The sequence below is a fragment of the Eulemur rufifrons genome, chromosome 15, assembly GCF_041146395.1.
Source record: "Eulemur rufifrons isolate Redbay chromosome 15, OSU_ERuf_1, whole genome shotgun sequence".
In the NCBI taxonomy this organism is placed as follows: domain Eukaryota; kingdom Metazoa; phylum Chordata; class Mammalia; order Primates; family Lemuridae; genus Eulemur; species Eulemur rufifrons.
Genome location: NC_090997.1, coordinates 90,775,871 through 90,801,571, shown reverse-complemented (window position 1 = coordinate 90,801,571; position 25,701 = coordinate 90,775,871). Strand labels below are relative to the sequence as shown.

The following is a 25,701-nucleotide window of genomic DNA, read 5'->3' as shown; positions in this document are numbered from 1 at the left end:
TAAATAATCAGTTGAAAGTCATATTCTACTAGAAATTAAAAAACTGTAACTCTCATCTAATGTGTTTTCTTGCATTTTTATACTAAAATGAAATGAAATCAGATAAGCTAATTTGATAAAATTTACTTAGTAAAAAGTGAGCCAAAAGCAAATTTAAAGCAGTGGATTAGAGGTTCCTATATTTTAACTGTATATATATATATTTTTTGCATTAAAACTCGAGTTTAAGATGACTCACTATGAGAGAATTAAAACCTACAAATACATTCCTCCCTGTACTTCCACTCTTTTTGCTTCACACAATTTCAAACCACATAATTCTCTTAAGAAGAAAGGCAATACCTGTTTATTGTATTGCCCTTAGAAGTTCAGCTGCTTTTACATGTCAATGATATGATTCAGCTACAGAAGAAAAGTTGGTTACAAGTTTCCATTTAAGAATATGCAGTACTCAGTTGTTTAGGTTAATTCATTACTATTAAACAAAACAATACTCACCAAGGGATTGAAAGAGTTCAGTCATTTTAGGATGATCCCAACAGGTTGTCTGTGTTTGATGGCTGGAAACAAAAGGTAAAATTTAAAAAAATAAAAAACTATAAAACATAATATAGGCAACATAGAAAACACCCAAATAGAAATTTTTTTTTCACATTTTTAAAGATATGTGCAAAATTATCCCCACATGGAACACTCAGAAACCCAATGTTCAATTATTACTTAATATTTGAAACACTGCAAGTAAATTTCATTTGAGCAACTATATTGTGAAAAGACAGATGAAAATTTTTGTTTTGCCAATTTCAAAAAGAATTGCAGCTAAAAATTAAAACCTAGATCTAAAGTCTGACTGCCACAGACCCTCAGGTGCTAGGCTTGATGTGCCCACGTCACTGTAGGTTCCTGAATAATTCTACTTCTGTTAAGCAGATATAGATTCTCATTCAGAACAAATCTTCTGACAGCAGAAGTGCTGTGAAGAGTTGCTATACTTTAAAAGTCCCAATCAAACTTCCAAAGACCAGGGATATGAGGAATTCAACTCTGGTCTTGAACTCCTAGCCTCAAGCAGTCAGTCCTGCCCCCTCAGCCTCCCAAAGTGCTAGGATTACAGGCGTGAGCCATCACACCTGGCCTAAGAGTTTAACTCTGAATAACTTCACCTCACCATCTATGGAGCTTCCTTCCTCTTCAACCTTACATGGAAATTTCCTCAGTACAAACTTGTTCTCCTCCCTCTTCATGGGAATCTGGATTCCCCACTCCCCTTTGGCTGTGTCTCCTGTGTGCTGTTTTCACCCTGCACCCCTCTTCTCAGCTTCCCTCACGTAACCAGCATTATTTTTTATGTGGATTCCTCATGAACCTTATTCTTCACTTTTAAAGCAAGTTTTATACGTTCCCTTTTTCTACAAATTCTAAAATGAATCCATGTATTAGTTAAAAGTCTGTGGGGAATAAGATGAAGATAAAACAGATAAGTAGAGTGTTTAAATTAGGTTCCTTAGATTGTGTGTGTGTGTGTGTGTGTGTGTGTGGGAGGGTAACAGCTCACAACTTTGATGGGTCAGCGGCCTTATATTTATAAAAAGAGTTCACTGCCCCTTATCTAGGTCAGAATAGAGTAATAACATTTAATAGTTCTCCAAAGGCTTCTTAGATGACACTCAGTTTTTATAAAACTGTTTGCGAGCTAAGTGAAACAGCATAGTACACAAGAGAGAGTGATATTAAAATATTCATAAAATCAAATTTAAGAGAAATTGTTTTGTAAAAACCTATGCAATATATCAAAAAGTGGGACATGTCACTGGGAAAAGAATATAACCACTGTTACATAAACCCCAAATAACTCATAATTTGCTTTGAAAAATATTTAAAGTTTATATGTGAAGTTGGGTATGTAAAATGCCCTGGAAATTCCAAAACCTCAAACAAAATAATATCCCTACGATGTGAAGATCTGCCTTGGGAAGAGATGGAAGGTTGTCGGGCTCCTCTACCCTGGTTCTTGACCCCAATGCAAAGGCAAGCATTTCCCTTTCCCAGTCTGCTACTGAACACCAACAAAACCATTCTACCCCTTTACAATCTGAATTGCTGCAAAGACCATGGAGCAAGTACTGAAGTCGTTGGACCTAAATTCTTACTATTCACATAGTCTGGCTCAGAGTTTGCCAGAAATGTGGAATCTCAGAAAGAATATCCTCTCTACCACCAATAAGAATTAAAAAAGGATTTGCTGAAAAGATGTCATTTCAGTAATGTCTCAAGGGCCCCCAGTCTTAGACAGACTACCAAAATTCAGGCGATCTCTTGCCTTCTCTTTCGAGTAATTTTAATCCCCATGGCAACCGTACCGTCCAGAGACAGATATCCTATCGTGAAGGAAGAAACTGAGGCTCAAGAACCAAACTAAAGCCATCAGTAATGCAGAGCCAGACTTTATACTTAAACAAGAAATATAAGTACGCTTCCTCTAGAGTCACAGACGTGATACTTCACCTCACACAACCCCTCCAGAACCACGAGGGGAAAGTACCACTACCCGGCCAGGAGAGGACTGAGAATTCAAGAACACCGCTTGCTAATGGCTCTTTTTAGTGGAGCCACTACTGAGAGCTGAGGGAACACACACATTTGGCAAACAGATGGAGAGAGGAAAACTGCATCTCCCTTTGTGAATTCAATACCAGTTGATTCATTAGGCAGAACTGCCAATGCTGAAAATAAATACAGCCTCTGGTTACAAAAGTATAACCGCAGCTTACCAAACAACAGTTTTTTAAAAAAGTAGACGCAGTTGGCTGTTGGATTTTCTTCTTTTTTTTTTTTTTCAAGTGGGGAGAAAAGGTTAAAGTAAAATCCACAATGAACCTAAAGGCTTAAACTATTTGAACAGCTGCAGAGAGAGCTCAGCTCCTCCTGCCAGAATGCTTCCAGTTCTCCCAGACGAGGCAACCAAAACAGAATAACAGTAGCATTTTCCCCGCAAATAACAACAGCATGGGTTCCAACTACTCTCAAATATGAAAGGGGAGTGGGACTTCATATTGTGCAGCTTGATAAGCTAGAAAATTAAATTGTAATTTTGTTACTAAAAATCCTCTTTTTAAAAGGCAACACAGACACAGGAATCTAGCCAAGAATAAAATAAAAAATTAAAAATCTAACAAAGCAGCAATTAACAGTTCAATCCAAAATCACAAAAAGCAAACAATAGTGAGAACATGCAACATATAACTAGGGTGCCCAGACATCTCAGCTTTGCTTGTGTAGGGAAAAGCTGTGAAGGCCCCTGATGTAGGCAAAAAAATTAGTGGGTATCCTGTGAAGTTTAAATTATCTTTGGGTATTTTCAACTCTGGAAACTGAAGAAAACTGATAGCAATGCAAATTATTTTTGTCCATAGAAATGCAAATTGGGTCCATGGGAACGCAATTGATTATTGTCCTGTGGATATTGATTAGTTTGTCAGCTTGCATCTATAAGTAAATTCATTTTAGTTGCCCTTATCTGACTATAAAGATGTGGCACTTTATATTCTCTTTGGAACCTATAATAAATTCTCACTAGTTCCTGTATTAATGAGTTAATGAAATATTTGACATAAGTTCTTTTTATATCTGTATGAGAGTCAAGATCTTACCTATTTGGGGAAAATTATCTTTCAGCACCTGGGACAAACCTGCTTAGTACTTGACTGTGAACTGGAATTATACATTAGTGTCCTGGTATAATTATTAAAAGTACCCTTCACTCTTAAGTGTCCCAGTTGAGATAACATGTAGTCCCTACATTTTATGGACTTTATTGAAATATTAAACCAATAAGGTTAGTAAGTAGTATATCCCTGTACCTATTATTATTTTTGTAACAAAATACTCTGATAAGCCACAGAAAGTAAAATACAAATAATATAACATTGTACAACAACAAACAAAATGTTGAGTTCCAACACTGCCTAATATAGGAGACAACGAACCCACAGCAAAGTACATGTGCTTTTGATAGATTGGTATGATACTGATTTCTGGGGCAAATGACTGCTGGGGAAGATACTCTTCAAACCCATTTGTCCTCCTTAGAGTGGTCTCATTTTTTTCCATGAAACCTTAAAAGATGTTCAGAAGGCATCCTGCTTGTCCCCAAACTGACAGTCAAATATACTTACTTGTTACTATCTACCTAATTTTATGCTCATAACTGGATTTTGTAAGGTTTGCTATTGATCATTCCATTCCAATTATAATTATAAAGGCATATAAGAAAAAAAACTAAAGGTAAGTGAGTTAAGTAAAAATACTAATGTGGGAAAGAGAACTATGTATACTGCTCTGGGATAAGACAATCACAAGAAGAGAAAAATTTCTTCTTTGCTGTGCAAAGAGATATATAACATAGTAAGTCAGGATGTATCATGTTAACTACAGTAACAGCCTCTTATTTGAGTGCTCAATTTGTACCAAGTACTTTTCTAAACTTTTTCTATGTGTACACTTGATTCACATCGCAATTCTGTGATCTGGGTGACAATATTACAGACTGGGTGACCATTTTACAGACTAGGGCAGAGAGCACTCAGATAACTTGCTGAAGGTCCCACAGTAATAGAAATGGGATTTGAACACAGATGTTCTGAGTTTAAGCCTGAGCTCTTGATACGGAAGTATATTTGCATAAGGAAGGTTTTAAAATATTTCTTGATGAATCTGTCCAAATTTCAGTCCATGGTCTATCATTATAATCATTACAAACAACCTCATCTCTCTCGCTTCTCTCACCCCTGGCAAATCCCAGGCCTGGAGTAGCTCAATTACTAGCCTTCCCTGGACCTGCACAGCTGTGGATGAATACAACTGGAGAAAATCACTCAAAAGACAGACTGATTTTACTTTAAATATTTGATTTCAAACCTCAAATGTCCAACTGCTGGCAATTGCACTACGCACCCTAATAAACTTTCTTTCCTAAACTCCAAGATGACAATTTACTCCTGTCTTCTCTCTCCCCAAACCGAAGAGAGTTTCCTTCCTACCTCAGTACCATCTGACTTCATCTCACACTTCATTGAAAAACTAAAACCCACGAAATTAGGACTCCTTTATCTTCCCATCACCAAGTCAGTAAACCTCCCATCTGCCAGTGTGCCTTCCTCTCTCCTCCTTTAACTGAGAAACTGTCCCCTCCCCTATCACAGCCCAACCATTCCCGATTTCTTTAAAAGCTCTAGTGCTACACTATCAACCCCACTCTCAGGAAGACTATTCTCCTTAGAATATAAATGTTTACGGATCTGCTGTCTTGAAACACACACACACACACACACACACACACCCCTTGAATATACATTTTCCACTAGCTATTTTTCTCTCCTTCAGACAAAATTCACAACTGAGTAGCGTACCCTATTCACTTCCTCGTGTCCCATTCACTACTCAACCCACTTCTCTTGGCTTCTGACTCTCTCCTGCACCCAAGCTGATCCTGCCAAAACTATCAATGAACTCCACGGTGCCAAGTGGAATGGCTGCTCCTCAGCATGGGGAGAAACACAGAAGAGACGAGAAACTTCATCAGTAAGTTACAGAGTGTAGTAGAAGGTGAGAGGCGTTATGAAAAAAATAGAAGTCTCCAGAAAATGGGAGGCCATGTGGGGAGTAAACTTCCACATTCCTCAGGTTTGTGCAGTTTCTTGATCCCGTAACAGTGTCTACTGTCCTCCAAGTGTTTAAAGGCAGGAAATCCAAGATTAGGCTTTTTGGAAACATAACAGTAAATTTAAGGGAAAAATTTAAGAAAGTTTGAATGTAAATGTTTCAAGGAAAAAAAAAACCTTCTGTTAAAAATTCAAGTTATATGATCCTTCTTGGTAATAGGTACTGCAGAAATATAGTCTTCCTTAGATGTCATTACCTCCTCGTGATAATGAAGACTCAAGCCAGGAAGACTACATTGTGAACAATGAATAACTCCATGTCTGTTGGATTGGACTATACAATGTACTTAAAATAATTTCATACTCAGAGGAAGATTCAAGGACACAAACATGTAAAGGACTATAAAGTAGGCTACTGTGCACCCCAAAACAAAATGTCAATGTCACTGGCATGACTAATAGAACGTTTGCTATAAAACAATAGAAACAAGGCTTATTTGTGTTTGTTTTAAAATAAAGTAGTAGAATTAAAAACTACAATTGATGTGCCTGGGTGTGAGGAAAGGCACAGGTAATACTTGTTTTGTGGATACTGGAAGACTGTCTGAAGTATAAATACAGACAGTATTTATACAGTATTATACAGTATTTATACAGTACGCAAATGCTCAATAAACCCAGGGGACCTCTGCCTTGGCGACATTTCTACTTGGGCCCAGAACTCATAGGGAACCCCACCTCCTACCCACCCTACCCTTGTCTCTCTGATTCTCCAACCGGGGAGATTCAGACCATCTCAACGTTCCTGCAGGTCACCTATTGCTGCATTGGCCCTCGTGTGCCCCTGCCTGAGGGAGCTGGCACCAGGATTGTGTTCCCACCAGAGTGGAATCTGTCATTGTATCCTTTTAGTTTGCTTTTAAAAGCTGAATTTATAGCTTTTAGCTTTAAATTTTTTTTTACTACTTTATCTCTTTCATTTATATATTATTAAAAGCATGGATTCATTACTTCTAAGTTTTCCTATACGGTTGTATGAAATCTTTTAGTGTATTGTTTCACTTGATAACCAGCATGCAAAAAGATATCCTATTCACAATTTTTAAATCATTATTACTTCTGTACTTTTGCTAATTTCAGTGACAATTTTAAAAATTTAATCTTTACAAATTAAGGTACAGATATTTTTTTTTCATCTCCCAATGGCCCCACAGCGATCCTTCCTGTATTGTGTGGTAGACCTTTATTAACTGCATCCCTGACCCTAAAAAGAAAACTGTACAGTAAGGCTGATGGAGCGAGTACAGTGCAATGGAGCTGAGTAATCTAGAGGATTCCCAGCCAAAATTCTACTCCATGGCCCCAGCAATGTACAGATGAATCGCAATAAAGGTGTTATCATCTTAGGTCCTGAAATAGCTAATGTCTTTCAAAGACAATGTCAACTTCACCTAAATTATCTCAATTAACCAGGACACTAGTAAATGCACTAGAAGATTTCCAGTGATGATTTGCTGACTGCTGGCTGCTGCAGGGCAGGCTGTGTGCTATTTAGTTGTCTAGTTAGCCACGGTATGCTCAATTATCCAAAGCTGCCTCTGAGCCCAGAAGTTTAGTGATCCCAAGGTGCTTACATTCTTCCACAAAGCAATTTCATTCTTACCTCCTCATAGCAGAGTTGGCCTAATGAGTTTTAAGTATTTGTTTTCAATAAAGAGTCACAGACTATTAGAAAAACAGACTCTCTAGTACATTTTCTTATGCTTCTATTTTACTTACTTCTTTTTTATTTTTATTTTTTGTTTTTTAGAGAAAGGGTCTTGCTTTGTCACCAAGGCTAGAATGCAGTGCCTCACTCGTAGCTCACTATAACCTTGAATTCCTGGGCTCAAACAATCCAGCCTCCTGAGAAGCTAGGACTATAGGTGCACAGTGCCTGGCTAATTTTAAAAAATATTTTCTAGGGACAGGGCCTCTTGTCTAGGCTGGTCTCAAAGTCCTGGCCTCAAGTGATCCTCCTAACTTGGCCTCCCAAAGTGCTAGGATTACAGGAGCCACTGAGCCCGGCTCATTTATTTCTTTACCCTTAAAACCAAAAATACAAGCTCCACTTCTGGAAGAGACTCAAAGTGTGTTCCAAGAGTTCTCCACTTAAAAATCTGGAACCAAAAGAACGCCATCCCTCATCTTGATGAAGGAGGAAGAGAGAAATTAAGACTACTGTACGAAGCCTTTCAGAGAGAGCTGTACTTGTTTTTCACTGTTAATTATACCTGTGTTATGGATTTATTTTGTTCTAGGATAAATTTTCTATAATCTTTCAAGATAAAGTGTGTTATGTTAATTCTTTGCTGTTGTGGTTATACATACTTTGTTAGCTTGGACTTTCCTGCTAGGCTACATACTTGGAGATCTTCTTGCTGACATTCCTTTCTGCCCTTATTTAGGGAAGGACTATTTCTCTTATATTGTCTAAGCTGGGTCCACAGTTCCTCCAGAGAAATATGGATTAATTCTCTCCTCTAGATGTTATGTGTAGTTCTGCCAAGACAAGTATATGTGGTCTATGCAAATGAGCTGTATGACTGCTATAAAGAGAAACTACTCCCCAAGATTTCATTTACAACTATAAACTTCACTTCTTTTCAGCAATGATGGATTAGGGAAGGTACAGTGTGGCCTTGGGAGGTGAGAGGAGGTTCTAAAACAGCTTCACAGGATTATCAATAACAGACACAAGCATAGAAAACCAAAATGTAAAGGGAGATGGAATAAATTGAAGAAAATCTTGATTTAGACCTACTCAAAGGGGGAGTTAGAGCAAAGGAGAGAAATGAAAGGGTAGTGTTTATATAAATTAGTTTATTCTGGTTAATACATTGCAATATTGAGAAATGTCAGTTTTAGAGAATGTGATATGCAAGGTCTATGTAATTAGAGATTATGAAAATGTCCATATTAAAGCTGTGTGTATGTACGATTGCACACTGCACATAGACTCTATGAAGAATTAACATCTGCACTTCAAATTCCAGTGGGAAAAACGGAGCTATAGAACTAAGTTGTGTTGGTAAAGCCCTGTCACGAGAGCATAATAATCATTTGTAACAAGACTAAGGTTAACTGAAAAGTCAAGACATTGTAGGGGAAGAAAGGAAAACCATATTTCCTAACTACACCTTACTAAATTCTAAATACTATAGCTTACCAAGGGGCCGAATGTACAGAGAACCATGTATATTTTAAGTTCCACAGGACGTATGAACCAGCTTCTCTGACTGTCTTACTCACGGATAGAAATCTCCCCACTGACAGAAATCTCCTGACCACATAAGTGGAGAGAAGTAGAGGAGGGCCAGTTTGTTTCCCGCCTCAGAACTCCTAGGCAGGACTGTGAAGGATGGCATCTTCCTATCTATAGAAAAGCATCTTTTTCCCATTACCAGACTATGGTGTGAAATTACCTTAAACATCTAAAACATATATTAGCCTATAGAAATAAGGTATAGCAAAGCCAACACAAAGGCAGTTTGGAGCATGGGCTTTATCCTTGAACAGCTGTGCTCACTTGCTGGCACACAGTAGGCGCATAACAAATGGTAACCAGTCTATATTATGAAAAAAGGATGTTTGCTCAGATTTTTTCCACTATTATTCTCCTTCCTGAATATAATCCTTCTTCCTATCCAAATTCTCCATGTTACTAAAAAATTCTGTTCTCTGCCTCAACTAACACAGGGACAGGCTGCAGCACCACGTAGCAGCCAGGAGTCTGGGAACAGGACACAGTTTCTGGGTTTGAACACTAGCTCTTCTCTTTACTGGCTGTGTGATGTCAAGCAAGCTATGTATGTATTTATTAATCACCTACTAGCATACTTATTGATTATTTATTAAGCTCTGCCTATAATGGAAGTACTCGTAGTACTTAGATTAATACTTCACTGAGCTACTGTGAGAATTAAAAGAGAAAATCCATGCACAGGATTTTGCACAGCGCCTGGCAAACAGTATTCAAAAAATGTAATTTATTATTATTATTTCCCATGGCAATTATTTATTATTATAATATATTATTATTATTTCTGGAAGAAAATGAGAAGCAATGAGTTTTACATGATAAATGTGACATCATTTCTTTTATTCCTCAAACTCCCTGGAGGTTAACTTTTAGCGGAGGAAATGAACAACCTGTGCAAAGCACAAACACGTGACCCAAAATTTACAATGAGAGAGATCTGGATTTGATGCTAGATTTCTGTATATTTTGAAGGCAGCAAGAACTATTTTAAATTGTCTTAAACCCAGACTACCAGCTCTCATTGGACTACCCTAGGGGAAAAAATAACTAGATCAGTTTCAGAAAGTCTACCTTAGAGGCAGAAAATATAATTTAAAAATATGAGGTTCAAGTTAAGATATTAACAAATACAGGGATTTATAATACATAGATGCTTTCCATTCAGATCTATATTCTATCATTTTCTAGAAAAAAAAAATGTGTCATGGAGCCACTGCAGCACGCTTCGAAATATTAATAAAGAATTACCTAGAGTGACAGAAATGCAGTGGGGAGCCATCAAAGTATGTTTTAACTGATCTATAAAATTAAAATATGACATAAAAATTATTTGTCCTTCCTATTCTCCTTTCAACTTTCTTGCTATATTCTAGCAGTGGAGTACATAAAACTATATATATAAACATTGAAAACATTGAGTATTTCTACCTGAATGTTATTTTTTTTTTTTTGGCTAACTTAATACATTCTAATTTGCCCAGGAAATTCTAGTTGCATGACAATCATGCTAAATTTGTTTTTAACATTCTTCTTTCACTTACTTGTGCAGCCATGCAAAAGGGAGCGTATATTAAAAGCCTTTTCATTCATCATTTACTTGCTTATTAATTTGGGAATTAAATTTTGTTTTCATAACAATTCTTCATCCAGAAATACTGGCTTTTATAACTCTACCTTCGGAGCTTGATGTTCCTTCTTTATGAGGAAATAAACTGTTAAATTACACAACAGAGCAAGTAATAAAAAATTCTGGTTAAACAAGTTTTGTAAAAGCAGGAGAATTTGCTCTATACAAATGAGAAAACATCTAAATATTTGAAAGACTTAAAAAAGACATTTAACACTAAAACTATATGTTTAAGAAAGTCCAATCTTTTACTTGTGATGGAGAAGACATTTCAGGGTGTGATAGTCCCGAAGGTCATTATTTAAAATACTGGTCATCACTGTATCATATATATCTTCCAGTGCTGGTTATAGTGCCCTGGTCAGTGGGATGCCAGATAAAACTAGCTTTTATTCCACCAATCTGCCCCATAAGAATTCGAAGACTAAGCAAGAATGCAATACTACCAGATCATACCAAATTATAAACATTCTAAATAGAGAAATTCTGATTTAGACAACTTAATTCTCAGTCATTTATATTTAATAACTTACCTGGACATACAGAAATTCCTTTTAATAGTAGAGCTAAAATTAAGGATGGACTTTAAAAGTGTCAAATCAAACAGATAACCATTGTATAAACATATTCAAGCAAGAAATTTAATATTTTCTTTATTTAGTAAAAAACAAAAATAGGCCTTACTGGATCCAGTTTGCATTTTTAAAAAATAAGATGATACAGGATCCTTGGTCAATTCAAAATTAATTATTTTCAGTTAATTTGCATGAAACATCTTGATTTTTGCATAGTACATGCTACAAAAGAAGTCTTTCTGGGCTGAAATCGAGGTTGGTAGGGCTGTGTTCCTTCTCTGGAGGTTCTAAGAGAGAACCCCATTTCCTTGCCTTTTCCAGCTTGTAGAGGCTGCCTACACCCCAGGATCATGGCCCCCTTCCTCCATTTTCAAAGGCAGCAGCTGTCATCTCCAAATCTCTCTCTTACTCCTCTGCCATCTTCTTCTACTTTTAAAGCCAGTTGGGATTACATTGGACCCATCAGGATAATCCACAGTATCTCCCTAATTAAAAGTCAGTTGATTTGCAACCTTAATTTCATCTGCAACCTTAATTCTCCTTTGCTATAAAGGCCTAACATTTTCACAGGTTACAGGGATAAGGAAGTGAGAGGAAGGGGGGTGAGAGGAAGTTATTATTCTACCTACCACAGTACATCAGATTTATATCTAAACCGCAATATTCAATTCAAGTCAATATTCACCCAAGCAAATTAAAATTCTCTAATACTACTGCTATTATTATTATTGTTATTGTTATTATAGTGTGGAATAAAAATGCAAAAATTACAAAAAAGATTTTAAATTTGGGTTAGATTATCACATCTTCTTTCAATAGAGACTGCCAACTTGCCCAGCTTCTGACCTCTTTCCCAATGCTTGTACAAATGTGACACCATCAACTAGTTTGATACCTTGTTCTCAAGTTTATCACAACTCAGTACGTTGTCGATTGTATACTGATAAAAGTATCAAATTCCCATAAGACAATGTAACAGATATTGCTGATTATACTTTCGATATATTATATTATGGTAACAATTTTTTTTTACCCTGAACATAGATCTCAGACTACAATAAAAACTTCAAAAGAAAATACTATTTCACTAACACTGCCTTCAGATTTTTCAGGAAGAGGTATATTGAAAGAGTATATTATTAGCATTGGCATAGATTTTAGAGATACCACATCCCATTTTAGGAATGATATAAAGGAAACTTGGCCCAGAGATCTTCATCCAGCTAACCTGTGACAAAGCTGTCTCCTGATCAGTAAGTGTTCTCATGATTATGCTGTTCACCTTACACATAAAATAGGGTCAACTATGACTCTTATTACTATATCATGTTGTAAATCAATAGCATTACTGACTTACATTTCAAGGGACTGTAGAAGTATTTTTTTTTTTTTGAGACAGAGTCTCACTCTGTTGCCCGGGCTAGAGTGAGTGCCGTGGCTTTAGCCTAGCTCACAGCAACCTCAAACTCCTGGGCTCAAGTGATCCTCCTGCCTCAGCCTCCCAAGTAGCTGGGACTACAGGCATGCACCACCATGCCCGGCTAATTTTTTGTATGTATATATTTTAGTTGTCCATATAATTTCTTTCTATTTTTAGTAGAGACGGGGTCTCACTCTTGCTCAGGCTGGTCTCGAACTCCTGACCTTGAGCGATCCACCCGCCTCGGCCTCCCAGAGTGCTAGGATTACAGGCGTGAGCCACCGCGCCCGGCCGGGACTGTAGAAGTATTTATCATTCTGTCTCATGACAATACATCAACTAAGCCAAGGATTAAGTCCTACTAACACTCTGTGTAAATTACACTAAATGTATTAAATGTCATATAACAAAAAGAAACAGCATATTAGAAAAAGAAACTAATTTGACAATAAAAACAAAGAATGAGTCTACACTAATAATGCTGACAATTTCCATAAGACAAAGAAAAACTTGACCAATATTTAACTTTTTCATGATAAATCACTATTTCTTTTTGGTAGATTAAGAAAGTTTATATGAATTTGCTGGGAGAAAGAAAAATGATTCACAATCGTACAGTTAGAGAAGGATGATGTCAAGAGTATTTGAAAATTGTCATTTTTTCCAAATATTTTGATCTCTGCTTTAAAAAGTATCAGTTAAACACACCTCTAGCCTAGCCCTAACCTAATAAAAGACAAATATTACTCTAATTTTTAAACTAATTTCTTTCAAATATTAAATATATGTGGTTTCCTTCAGACAATAGGGCTGAATTCCATTTTTAAAAGTTATGGGGGTGGGGAGGCCTCTTAAGTTATCAATAAAACTTTATTTTCTTTGTATCATAAAGTAGAATGAAAATCAACTTACTTGATGTAATAGGGCACTTTATTATGTGAGATGGATCTTTGCCATGGCAGCTGGACTGAAGCTGGAGAAAGAAACAAAGGGAGATTATTGGAAACACTGGTAACTCAAAAGCCTTACACCTTAATGCAAAACAACTGAACATATTTTACAGCAAATTCAACAAGAACTGCTCTGGTTTTGGAGCTAGATTCCTATAATTACGAAATCCACTAGGCCAAACAAAAAACAGCTTTAAAGATTCATTTGGAGTGAGGAAAAAACATAGGTTCAATTTCTAATACTTCTAAAAATCACATTTTATCATCTATAACCACTATAATTTAAAACTAGTGCCATCTGGAAACTGTACCTTGTTTTTTTTTTTTTTTGGAGATAGGGTCTCGGTCTGTCACCCAAGCTAGAGAGCAATGGCGTCATCAAAGCTCACTGCAATCTCCAACTCCTGGGCTCAAGTGATCCTCCTGCCTCAGCCTCCTCAGTAGCTGGGACTTGGCTAATTTTTCTATTTTCTGTAGAGACAGGGTCTCCCTCTTGCTCAGGCTGTTCTCCAACTTCTGGCCTCAAACAATCCTCCCACTTTGGCCTCCCAAAGTGCTAGGATTATAGGCATGAGCCATCCTGCCTGGCCATGTACTCTACATAATTTTGATAAAACTAAAACCAAAATTAATTTTACTTGGTATATCTGGATTAAAAACTAGATTGTTCAAGACTGAATTTTCCAAATCACTAATGACATTCTTACATTGCATCATATTCATGGGAATAGCTGTTGAACACAGATGGCATTTAAACAAATTTAATAATATGAAATACCAAAAAAGAAAATTCCAATGAAAATACGCAAAAGGTTGTAAAGAAGCAAGGCAATCATCTGGGCAGAAGAATCCCAAATACTTATTTTCATCCGAAATGCAGAATGAGCCCAGTTTCCTACATTTGCACTAGGCATTACTATAATTTAGATGTTTATTTTTTTTATTGAAGTACTTATTTTTTACAATTCCAGTTACTTATTTCCAAAATATATAATTTTTATATTAAACCAATTAGTTTAAGACTTATTTAAGAAGAGTAGTACATGTGAATCTAGAGCTATAAAGGAATTTTGCAAAATGAACTGATAAGAAAATTCAAATAAAACTTTGCACATATCACTATGCCCTTATGTAGCCAGTTGTTGCCACTGATTTTTTTTTCTGAATTTCATGTCATATTAATATCTTACAAATATATACAGCATTCTAAACTTGGCCAAGCATTTTCAAATATATCTTTTGGTAAGGAAGCCAGCACATATTAAAGTTCCACTTGATAGATGGGAAACCAAATACATAGAGATAAAATAACTTGCACAAAAAGTGATAGCCAGGAAATAAATGGTCGAGCTCAAATGTGATCTCAGAATTTCTGAATACTAGTTCAGCAATTTTTCTATTCAACTCATCTTTATAAAATGCAAGTATTCCTTTCTCCAACTATGCCCATAAAAAGGGGATGTAAATGAGGAACTAGGTATGTTAAATTTCTCATTAGAGCCAACCTCATTTCAGCACTGGCACCAGACTAATAGGTCAGTTTGTATTTTGTGCCTAACTAAACAAGCCTCTTTTATAACCATGGATAAAGTCCAAGAAATATAATAAAGCCAAAGATGCCAAGCAGCAAGGGATTACAATTGTTAAATTTACTAATTGGGATTTTGTTTACACTTCTCCATTCATTTTAATAATTGTTTTGATTTAAATAACTTCGATCTCCGTGGACCATCAGTTTGAAACAATAAAAGGCCATGTGTTTGAGTTTCACAAAACGTGTTTGAATTTCACAATATTTCACTTCCTAAAGAACATGTGCTTGATTTCTACTATGAGAGTGATTGCAAAGTTAAAGTGTAGGGTTTCATCAATATTAAAGATATTGATCCTTAGAACTGAAAAGAGAATCTCTATTATTTTGTAAATTCCTCTTTAATTTGGTCTTAGTACATAGCTTCACTCTATAAAATTCAGTTTAAGAAATCTGGAATATTTAATATCTAATGAATATACTGCAAATTTCCATCAACATTGAAGGTATCCAAACTTTAAAAATGCATCCTGGTACCCAGGTATACATTATAATTTCAAGGACTACACATCACTCAAAGATAGACTACTTTAGGGGTTTGTGACCCAGAAACAGTGTGTGTGGTGGGGGTGGGGGGGGTAGGGCTGGTGGCAAATGTTAGCCAGGAAGGGCAGGGAATGACTGATTAGGATTCTTGAAATTGTAAAAGAACAGCCTGACCTTTAATTGAGGTAAAACAGTTTATCAACAGTGACAACAAGATTAAGAGAAAACATAAATGCAATCAATTTAGTTGCAAGACATGGGATTACTTCAGTTTTCTCTATGGTTACAGTTACAAAGAAGTTGTCATAATTGAGAAATAAGCTTTGCCCTAAGTTTCAAACTTGACTTAAATTGGATTAAATGAAACAAATTGCTTTCTTACATGTATTTGCCAAAAGAAATGAAAGGAAAGGAATTAATATTTACTCAAAGCATTTGTGTCAAGAACTGTGCTAGGTGCTCTGTGTAACTGGATATGGTTTGTCATTTAATTCTCAAAATAATCAGAGGAAAGAGGTATTATGGTATTTTAAGAAACGGAAATTAACTTTCAGAGATTCACAGTTATGGTAAATGGCAGAATGATTATTTAAACTCAATCTGAGTGACTCTGAATCCTACATTCTTTAGTGTCCTCAGCAGTGAATGATAAATAAAGTCAGAGCTCAACTTGCTTATTCATGAACAGTCCATAAAATTACAAATTTCAGTTGGAGAATACTACATAAAAATCTACAAGTGTAGTTTGGCTAAATTTGCAATACTTGACCAGAAGAAAAGTTAAGTGTGATTGCAGTGAGCCTAATAAAACCAAACTCTTCTCATTTAAAGATTTATGAAGAGTGATTTTTTTACTTTAAAAGCTTCAGATGCAGCACTATTCACAATAGCAAAAATATGGAATCAATTTAAGTGTCTATCAATGGACGAATGGGTAAACAAAATGTGGTATATATACACACTAAAATACTATTCAGCCATAAAAAAGCATGAAATCATGTCATTTGCAGCAACATGAGTAGAACTGGAGAACATTACGTTAAGTGAAATAAGCCAGCCACGGAAAGACAAATACTGCGTGTTCTTGCTCTTTTGTGGGGGCTGAAAACGTTCACTCTTGGAGATAAGGAAAAGAACAATAGATACCTCAGGTTGGGAAGGGTATGTGAGAGTGGGAGGGGAGATAAAGAGAGGTTGATTAATGGGTACAAACACACAGCTAGAAAAAAGGAATCTTAATGTTCGATAGCAGAGTAGGGTGCCTATAGTTAACAATGACGTATCGTATATTTCAGAGTAAATGGAAGAGAGACCAGAGTGCTTCCAACACGCAGAAGTGATAAATACTCAAGATGATAGATACCCCAAATACCCTGACTTGATCACTATACATTCTAGGCATGTAACAAATATATATACACCATAAATATGTAAAATATTATGTATCAGTAAAATAATAAAATAGAAAAAAGCTGCAGGTGCATTTTAAACTAATAGCCACTTTTGAAGGAGAAAAATTAATTTAAAATCTTAATATACAAAAATGATTTATTAAGAAAAAGTTCATAACCTTTCTTTGCCTATGACGAAGCAATAATGATATGATACTATATGAGTTACCATAAGAGATGGTCCAGTGAAAAACCATAAAGACAAATTCATTTTTATACCACTTCAAAGACTTACCTATTGTCATCATATTATAAATAACGAATAAGCAATATTTTAATTAATATGAATATCTCCTTTTATACATTTGATATAAGCAAATATATTTAAAGCAAAGAATATAGCTTCTTAAATAAAAGTGAAAGCATAGGGTGATTCATTCAATTAATGCGATCAGTCAAGTTTGTTAGTACTTACTAGAAAGAAAATGCTGAGAGGATGGTCCAAAATCTCTGTGGGCTTCCTGAAGCTGTTTAAGGCGATCGTCCACAGAAACCTGTACACACACACACACAAGACAGATGAAATAATGTGTTTCAAAACAATGGCTTTAATCATATCCTTGACTTAAGGACTATAATAAATGGTGCTGTTGCCCAAGATAACAATTGCTTGTACAGATTCCTTCTCTATCTCTGGTATCAAAGTAATGGTATAAAAATGGACTCCTTCTAGCATCAAGTAACAGTAAATAATGCCAGGTGCTTTTCTAAGCAATTTATATGAATTAACTCTTTTAATCCTCACAATAAACATAATGGCTAAGTATTACTACTACCATCACTTTACAGATGAAGAAATTGAGACACAAAGAGGTACCCAAGATCATAAAGCTAGTGAGTAGCAATGCTACTATCCATACGCTGGCCACCTGGTGCCAGAACCTATGCCTTGTTACTCTGCACCACCTCTAAGGCAGTATAGGCCTCTTTAGCCTCTAAAATCAAGACGTGGCCACAGGATCAGTGACTACTAACCTCTCTTTTTTAAGGAAGATGGCAAAATGCGCTGCAGAGGGCAAATGAAAAAGAAGCTTAGAATACTCCAAGGGAAACTAGACAGATGAATAGATAGATAAGTAGATCGATGATGGGAAGATAAGATAGATAGAGTAAGATGATAGATAAAAGATAATGAAAAGACACATGAGTACGGACCACCTTACTTTTCTCTAAGTTCGTGTCTGATCAGCTCTACTTGGGTTTGGGATGTATATTGAAGTGTATACCAGCAGTTTAATATACCCTATATATTTGTTTACATACATTCTATAGTTAATCCTCCTATGAAAATGCAGTTATGAGAAACTAAATGCAAATCAATAATAATTACATGGAGCCCACTGACATTTCCATTTCCCTCTTCCTGGTCTTTGTTTGTGAAATGCTAGTCATTGTTCTGCTTAGAATGACAATCTTATTTTCAGCTGTCTTTCACTGAGACTTGTGCATGTCTGGCTCACTGGACAGCTCTAGTTTCTCCTAGTTGGCCATTTAAATAGCATTAGTATGCACTTTGTTTATTAAGGCCAAAAAGCATTAAAATGTCACACGTTATGAGTAAAGTAAATGTTATTCCTGAAACTTAACAGCATTTCCTGTCAGCATAGATTTTTTTTCTTCTTATCCAACTAGCAACTAACATCTGAGCTCTAGTGGTTACCGGATCATAGATAAGGATGACAGAATACATGTCTTTTTTCAAGTATAACATTTTCCCTGACTTCTAATCTTTGGAGATGCTGATAACAGAAACAGAATGGGAAATAAATCAAGATGGACCACAAGAATCTTCACATGAAGATAATGATTTAGAGCAATGGAGCAGAAGAAAAAAAGAAAAAAGATCAAACACTGTTTTGTTCTAGCCACTAGAAAAGCACATATGAACTTAACAGATTTTGCCTTACTAATCCCAGATTGACACTCTTTGCTAAGACAGAAGATTGTCAAATATTATACATTCATTTCTTCTTCAGTTTCATTAAGAAAATATGAACCACTGAGTATTTTGACATTTGGATTAATTCAGCAAACCTATTATACTATAAAATATTATTATCTGTCAAATAAAACACTTTTATGTGCTACATCAAAATTGCATATTTAAGGTCTAGAGTCATTAAAACAACTGCATTAGAAGAGCTCAAATGTAAGAGCTAAAGGTAAACACCACCATGGTGTGAGTGTGCTATCTGGAAAAAGGAAGCAAGATATTTAAATAGCAACCAGTTGGAAGAAAAAGGATGGAGACTTTCTTAATTTTTCAAAATAAAACAAAAAAATTACATGAAGGTTAAAAAAATAACTCTTTTAAAAATCATTATGGGAAAAATGTTTCAGTGACCTACCATAGGTTCAATTACTGTGACTTATCTGATCTTTTGCAATTTTCTACAAATATCATATGAATAGCATATCAAAAAATTACGTTAAAATCTATATGCATAAAAATAAATGAGGCTCTTGGGTTCAAGATACTGAAAGACAAATACCTGGTGTTGCCCCATGCTAAAGTCATTATCAATGACAAAACAAAGAAAAAGATGATGGTGCATGGTATTATAGAATAGGGAGGGAGGGTTCAAAGCCACCAAGTTGTAGGCCTGCATTATCGAGGGGGATAAGCTGATACCTGTAAAAGCTTCCATCGCATATTAAGGTCATCTAGCTGGCGAGACATCTTTACAGATGGATGGAGGTCAAGTGGAGACAGCTGACTGGATAAATCATTCACTGTTTTAACTTTTAGGTGGATTGGTGCAATTTCTTCTCTAAATGCCTACAAGAAAGGGACAGAAAATATGTCATCAGAAAGAATATAACAAAAGCTAGTACACTTGACCCTTGAACAACATAGGTTTAAATTGTGCAGGTCCACTTATGCAAGGAATTTTTCAACCAAACATAGGGAAAATACAGCATTCTCAGAATGCAAACCCGAGTAAGCAGAGGGTCAACTTTTTGTATAGCCGGGTTCCGCAAGGACTTCAGAATTTATGCTCAGGTTTTGGTATCCTCAGGGGCCTGGAACCAATCCCCTGCATATACCACACCAAGGAAACTGTACTACCAACTTTCCTTCAGGGAAAATGGTAAAGCCAGCAGAGAGATTACCTGCTACAACTACCTACTCAACACCATGGCTGACTTAATTCAGGCTTTAGTAACCTGGATGAGGCGCCAGAGTCACCCTTTAGAACCCAACATTATAAATTAGTTTGTGAAGAGAAAAACCATAATTTAAACTTATTTAAATGGTTATATAGTTTCTTTCATATTTTTTAATACATGAAATTTAGTCTGGAAAATGTTTGCCATTATTTTCCATTGTACTGATTTCTAGTCTTTATACTATCCTTAATTTTCTTTCATATTTTCTTTTCTTTCCCCTATTTCAACATGGCTCCTTGACTACTTTTTCACCCAATGCAACAACTTGATTTAAACATGTTCCACTTAAAATTAAGTTAGAAAGTGGCCAGTAAAAACAACTTTCCTAACCACAAAATCAATGCCTATTTTAGACTCCATAGATAAGTCCTGTCCCTTTCAAAATCATTTATCATCACTGTCTGTGGTTGGGGCCAGGACAGGAAGAATGAAGTCTACAGGAAAGAGGTAAACGAGTCTTAGAATTGACAATGCCACCTCTGAGCACAGTACAGAGAGAGCTGGTATGTGTCAGGGCACAGGGTGTATTCAAAGAGCAGAAGATAAAACGAAACATATTTTGGATCAGTACAGTAATATGTCCCATAAGAGCAAATGGAATAACGAGAACAGTACGTTTTCTCCATTCTCCACATAACTCCACCTGCCTCTATGTTTATGTTCCTTTTTTTCAACATTCCTTGCCTAGATCCTAAGGATTCTTTAAAAGGCTCAACTCTGGTCCCCACCCATCAGGAAGATTTCCCTGAGGCCTTTCCTCCTTTAGCCTAGGCTGGAGGCCCCTCTCAGGTACTCTGAGGGCATTTTCTCTGCCCTCTCCAACCTAGCCAGGACTTTGAGCCGGCACACATCTGGACACACACTTCGGGACTGAGGGGTTTGAGGGTGGGGCCGTTGGGATTGTTTGGTGCCATACCAAACCAGTTGTTAGATATCTGAAATATCATTTCTCATCAGAGCACAGAGTTGATATTATGAGCAACCATATTCTTGACGTCCCAACAAAGAATGGAAGCTTCTTGAGAACAGACACTCGCTAACATTCGATGCATGACTTGCAATACGAGAGGGCGTTTCTATTGACAACGGCCCGCAAAAATGATATTTGATGCAAGGTTAAGCCAATACAGAAAGAGAAACAGAATTGGGATGCTAAAGGAGAAGAGTATAATAATTTTAATTCTTTAGTATGTCACAAAATTATAGTTAATCATATATAAAACTTCACTTACAGTTAGTAGGTGTTGTAAACATCCTGGTAGCCTTGGCCTTCAGGTTTTTATCATTTCTACATTCCCTATTCTTTAAGAGACTAGGCATAAGTCTATTAGCCCTTTTCTCTCACCACTACAAGTTTAGTAAATAAATAATATACACCAGAAATAATATATATCAGGGTGCTTTGAAGACTAAAGTTTTATTAAAACACTATGGTATTAATTTGGCTTCTTCCTTATGTTTATAAAAGGAAAGCCTCTTTAACCATTTCCCCCTTTCCTTCTCTCTTCCAAAACATTTGTAGTTACCTTATATAACTCCCCCTTCTATATAACATGTGAAGGATGGCAGAATATGTCACCCCAAATAGGCCACTTTGGCATAAAGATTTTGAGCTGAAGGCACTTAAAAAAAACAAGTGGTACAAAAGGGAACTCTGACCTTTGACTTTTTCTTCTGAAATCAGAAGACATTAATAAAACTCCCATATTTAAAATGCCCTCCCTATACCAGGAGGAAAGTAACCTATTGTCAAGGATGAAAAGTTAAGACCGAAAGAATTCTGTACAGACAGACCTTGTTAAAATAATTCTTACTTTCCTTCAGTCTACCTTCATAATTTAGTTACTTTTACAAAATTGCCTCCTTTTGTTCAACCTAATATAAAATTATTTAGTTGTTAACCATTGCTTTGGGTCTTCATTTCCTTATGGAGGGCTCTTGTGTCACAAAAAACTATATGAAAAAAATTTGTATGCTTTTCTCCTGTTAGTCTTATGTCAGTTTAATTCTCAGACCCACATGAAAAACCCTAAGAGGGAAGAGGTAAAATTTTGCCTCCCCTACACATGTATATGCTAAAAATAATCATTATGGCTGATAAACATCAAAATAATATTAAGAATCAACTCTATTTTTGAAAAGGAAATTAATCCTAGGTAAAGCAGAGAATATGATTTAGTGTTTCAAAGTTCTTTAACATGCCCAAAAGCCACATGAAGAAGCTCAAGATGGAAATGACCAGTTTACAGTCAGATCTGGAGTCCAGAGTTGGTGTGGGAAACACGGACCTGGAAATAGCAGTGTATAAATGACATTGAAACAGTCAACATGGAAGTCAATATGCATAAAGTAAGAAATATTGCCAAACCCTGCAGATACCAACATTTCAAAAGCAGGTGGAAGGGAAGCCCACAAAGTCATGGGAATTGCTGCAGTATGGAACTAGAAGAAATTTAGAGTCGAAGTAGTTTTTTTCCCATTGCTGCATATGTTATGGTTGACAGAATGTGCACACAAAGACAGACACACAAATGAGGTTAAATAGGAAGAGCAGTTGTATGGTAACAGATACATTATAGGTGTAAAGAATTAATTAGTACAGAAGCATGGAGCAGAGGGAAGTGTGGGTTAGGTGGAGAAGGAGAATTTTTCAGTCTGGACTTTGAAGAGGCTCAGGTTCCCTCAGATTCAGTTTGAGAACAACTACAGAATTCCAGTTCTTAGAGGTTTCTTCAGTCATGATTGTCACTTTATATATTAAAATTCTCTCCAGGTACAATGGAGAACTCAAGAATTATAATTAGCTTTTAAAATTAACTTTTTAAATTTTTTAGGTATTCAAGATTAAAAATGAAATGCTAGAAAATGTTCCGAGATTTATATAATTTTAAATAAGAACCAGTTTTATTTCAAATGATGGTAAAAGTTGTTTTTTAATTCGATTATACCTTCAAGACAGATTTTTTAAAAATATTATAGAACAGTAAAGGAGTTTAAATTTTTCCTCTACAAAAATAATGTTTTTCTATTATTAGCCATAGGTGAAAACATTAAAAAGGCTTTGACAAACAAAGTCTTTGAGTTTTGTTTTTGTTTTTATGGTCAAGTATTTTATGGCAATGAGGAATCTTTCTATCAAGAAAGTTTATCTTTTGTTTTTTAAGAGCTTCAAAATTAAGGGGCTTGAAAGAAAGCCAGTTTTAAAATGGTTTCAGAATGGCTGTGTGTTCTAGTATAAAGAACCAATTTCTCATGTTTTGACTGCACTTTCCTGTTACGGAATGAGTCTATGTGGCCTCCCTTGCTATAAAAACAGAAACATCTGCTAGTATCAAAGGTGCTATCTGGCAGCCTACCGGCAGGTGTGAATCCCAAACCTGTTTCCTGCCAGAAGGTGTATATTCTGCAAATAAGAATGATTAAGGATAATTTTAAGGAGTTGAAATTATTTGATTTTTCCCAAAGATTTTGTTTTCCAGTTGACTTGACATAATAATGTTTAGCAATAGTCAATACTTATTTTAAAAAAAAAAAAAAAAAGGCAGGGTGAGGTGGCCCATGCCTGCAGTTCTAGCATTCTGGGAGGCCAAGGCAGGTGGATAGCTTGAGGTCAGGAGTTAGAGATCAGCCTGAACAAGAGCTAGATCCCATTTCTACTAAAAATAGAAAAAAATGACAAGGTATGGCAGTGCAGGCCTGTATTCTTAGCTACTGGGGAGGCTGAGGCTGGCGGATCCCTTAAACCCAGGAGTTTGAGGTTACAGTGAGCTACGATGATGCCACTGTACTCTAACCCAGGCAACAGTAAGACTCTGTCTCAAAACAAACAAAAAAACAAACAAAAAAAATCTTATTTTTATCTGACTACAGTGTCAATGAGATTTTAGGTATACTTTAAAGCATATGTAAAACATCACAGACTTTCAATCTATTTAGCTTATTGTGACTTACAATTTTATTTTCTTTTTTCCTAAAAAGATGTTAAAATATTTTAATCCACAGTTTAGTCCTATCTATTAAAATATTAATTGTATTTTTCCTAGCTTTCCACTTAAGCAGAGATTTGAACAAAAGTATTTGGATGTAGAAGTAGGTAAGTCTTTTAATCAAATGGGATTAACAACTCCCAAACTTTTGGGCATTTAATAACCCCAGATACAATTCTTTGTGCTTCTCCCAACACTAATCATTCTGTATTATAAATTGATACTTTCAAGTTCAAATGGGTAAATTTCTGCTCTAATCAAGAGGCATTTTTGCAGTCCAATAGGCCATACGTCTTGTAAACCACTGACCTAAAGATTTTAAGTGTTTAAAATCATCCACTAAAACACAAGAAGTGTGTAACTTCCAAGGAAACTATGCTAAAGGCTTTGTTTTCAGTGGGTTGTTTTAAACTCGGATCATGGAAATGGTTTTTAGGATACTAGAGTTGTAGGAAGAAGCTTATTTAATTCATAGGGTAGCTGGAAACTTATGTATATTTACATATGCCAGTACTCTATTAATAATAAATTTTTAAGTTTAAAATTTAATATTTAACTTTTAAAACTTTAAATTCAAATAGTTGATCAAAGTTGTATTAAAAGGTCATTGCAATGAAAGAGAAAAGCAAGAAAAAAAACCATGGAAACTCTACCACTTACTAGCTATGTGGGCTTGAGCAATTACTTTCAGTTTTATTATTTGTAAAATGGGCATAATAATAATAATAATACCTATCTTTTGGGTGGATGTGAGGATTAAAAGTCATATCTGTGCAAACTGGCTAAGAACAGTTCTTGGCACATAGTAAGCTTCAATAAATGCTACCTATTGTTATTTTTATTCCTATGTCTATACATACATATATTGACTTACATAATTTACCTAAGTATTCAGTTAATTTCCTAGATCTTAGTGCTCTTTCCTGTTCAGCTACATGCACACAAAGGGAGAATGCTATCCAATGTATGTGTGCAAAAGATGTGTACCTTTTGCAATAACAATTCCACTTAGGATAGATATTGTCAGTCTAATAACTTCTAATTTTTCATTGGATTATCCATTGATTTGATTCATGTCTACCTAGTATATAGTTTACCCTGTTACTACAAACCTACTAGACTCTAAATGTGTTATATTTGTGTCTCTTATTGCCTAAATGGCATTAACTTTTTTTTGTAGAGATATTCTAGAATATGTGAACCAAAAGGAGTCTAACCATAGGTCTAACATCCTTAACTTTAGGCAATTCCTGACAACAAAGAGAATTTATATCTAAACCATTTACCCATTAATATATTCAGACAATGAGATAAAATTTATAGATCAGAATTACCAGCAAAACAGTATGCTTTTGATTAAACCTGTAAATCCTACTACCAATTTACAGGAGATAGAGAGTAGAGGGGAACCTGTATACTATACCATGTGGATATATTTCTGCAAAATCCAGGCTATGGGAATCACTACAAAACAATTCAGCTT

The 25,701-nt window shown here is 35.6% G+C and overlaps 1 protein-coding gene across 2 annotated transcripts in view; it reads right to left on the bottom strand.

Moving 5' to 3' along the window:
• The window catches only part of UTRN (utrophin), a 478,322-nt gene that overhangs the window by 78,210 nt on the left and 374,411 nt on the right, over positions 1-25,701 (bottom strand). For both annotated transcript variants that reach the window (XM_069488656.1, XM_069488657.1), the window contains 4 exons: positions 19,694-19,840; positions 17,477-17,555; positions 13,496-13,556; positions 499-560 (listed from right to left, as the gene is read on the bottom strand). In XM_069488656.1, the coding sequence (XP_069344757.1) occupies positions 499-560; positions 13,496-13,556; positions 17,477-17,555; positions 19,694-19,840 (349 nt within the window). The remainder of the gene's footprint in view (positions 1-498; positions 561-13,495; positions 13,557-17,476; positions 17,556-19,693; positions 19,841-25,701) is intronic.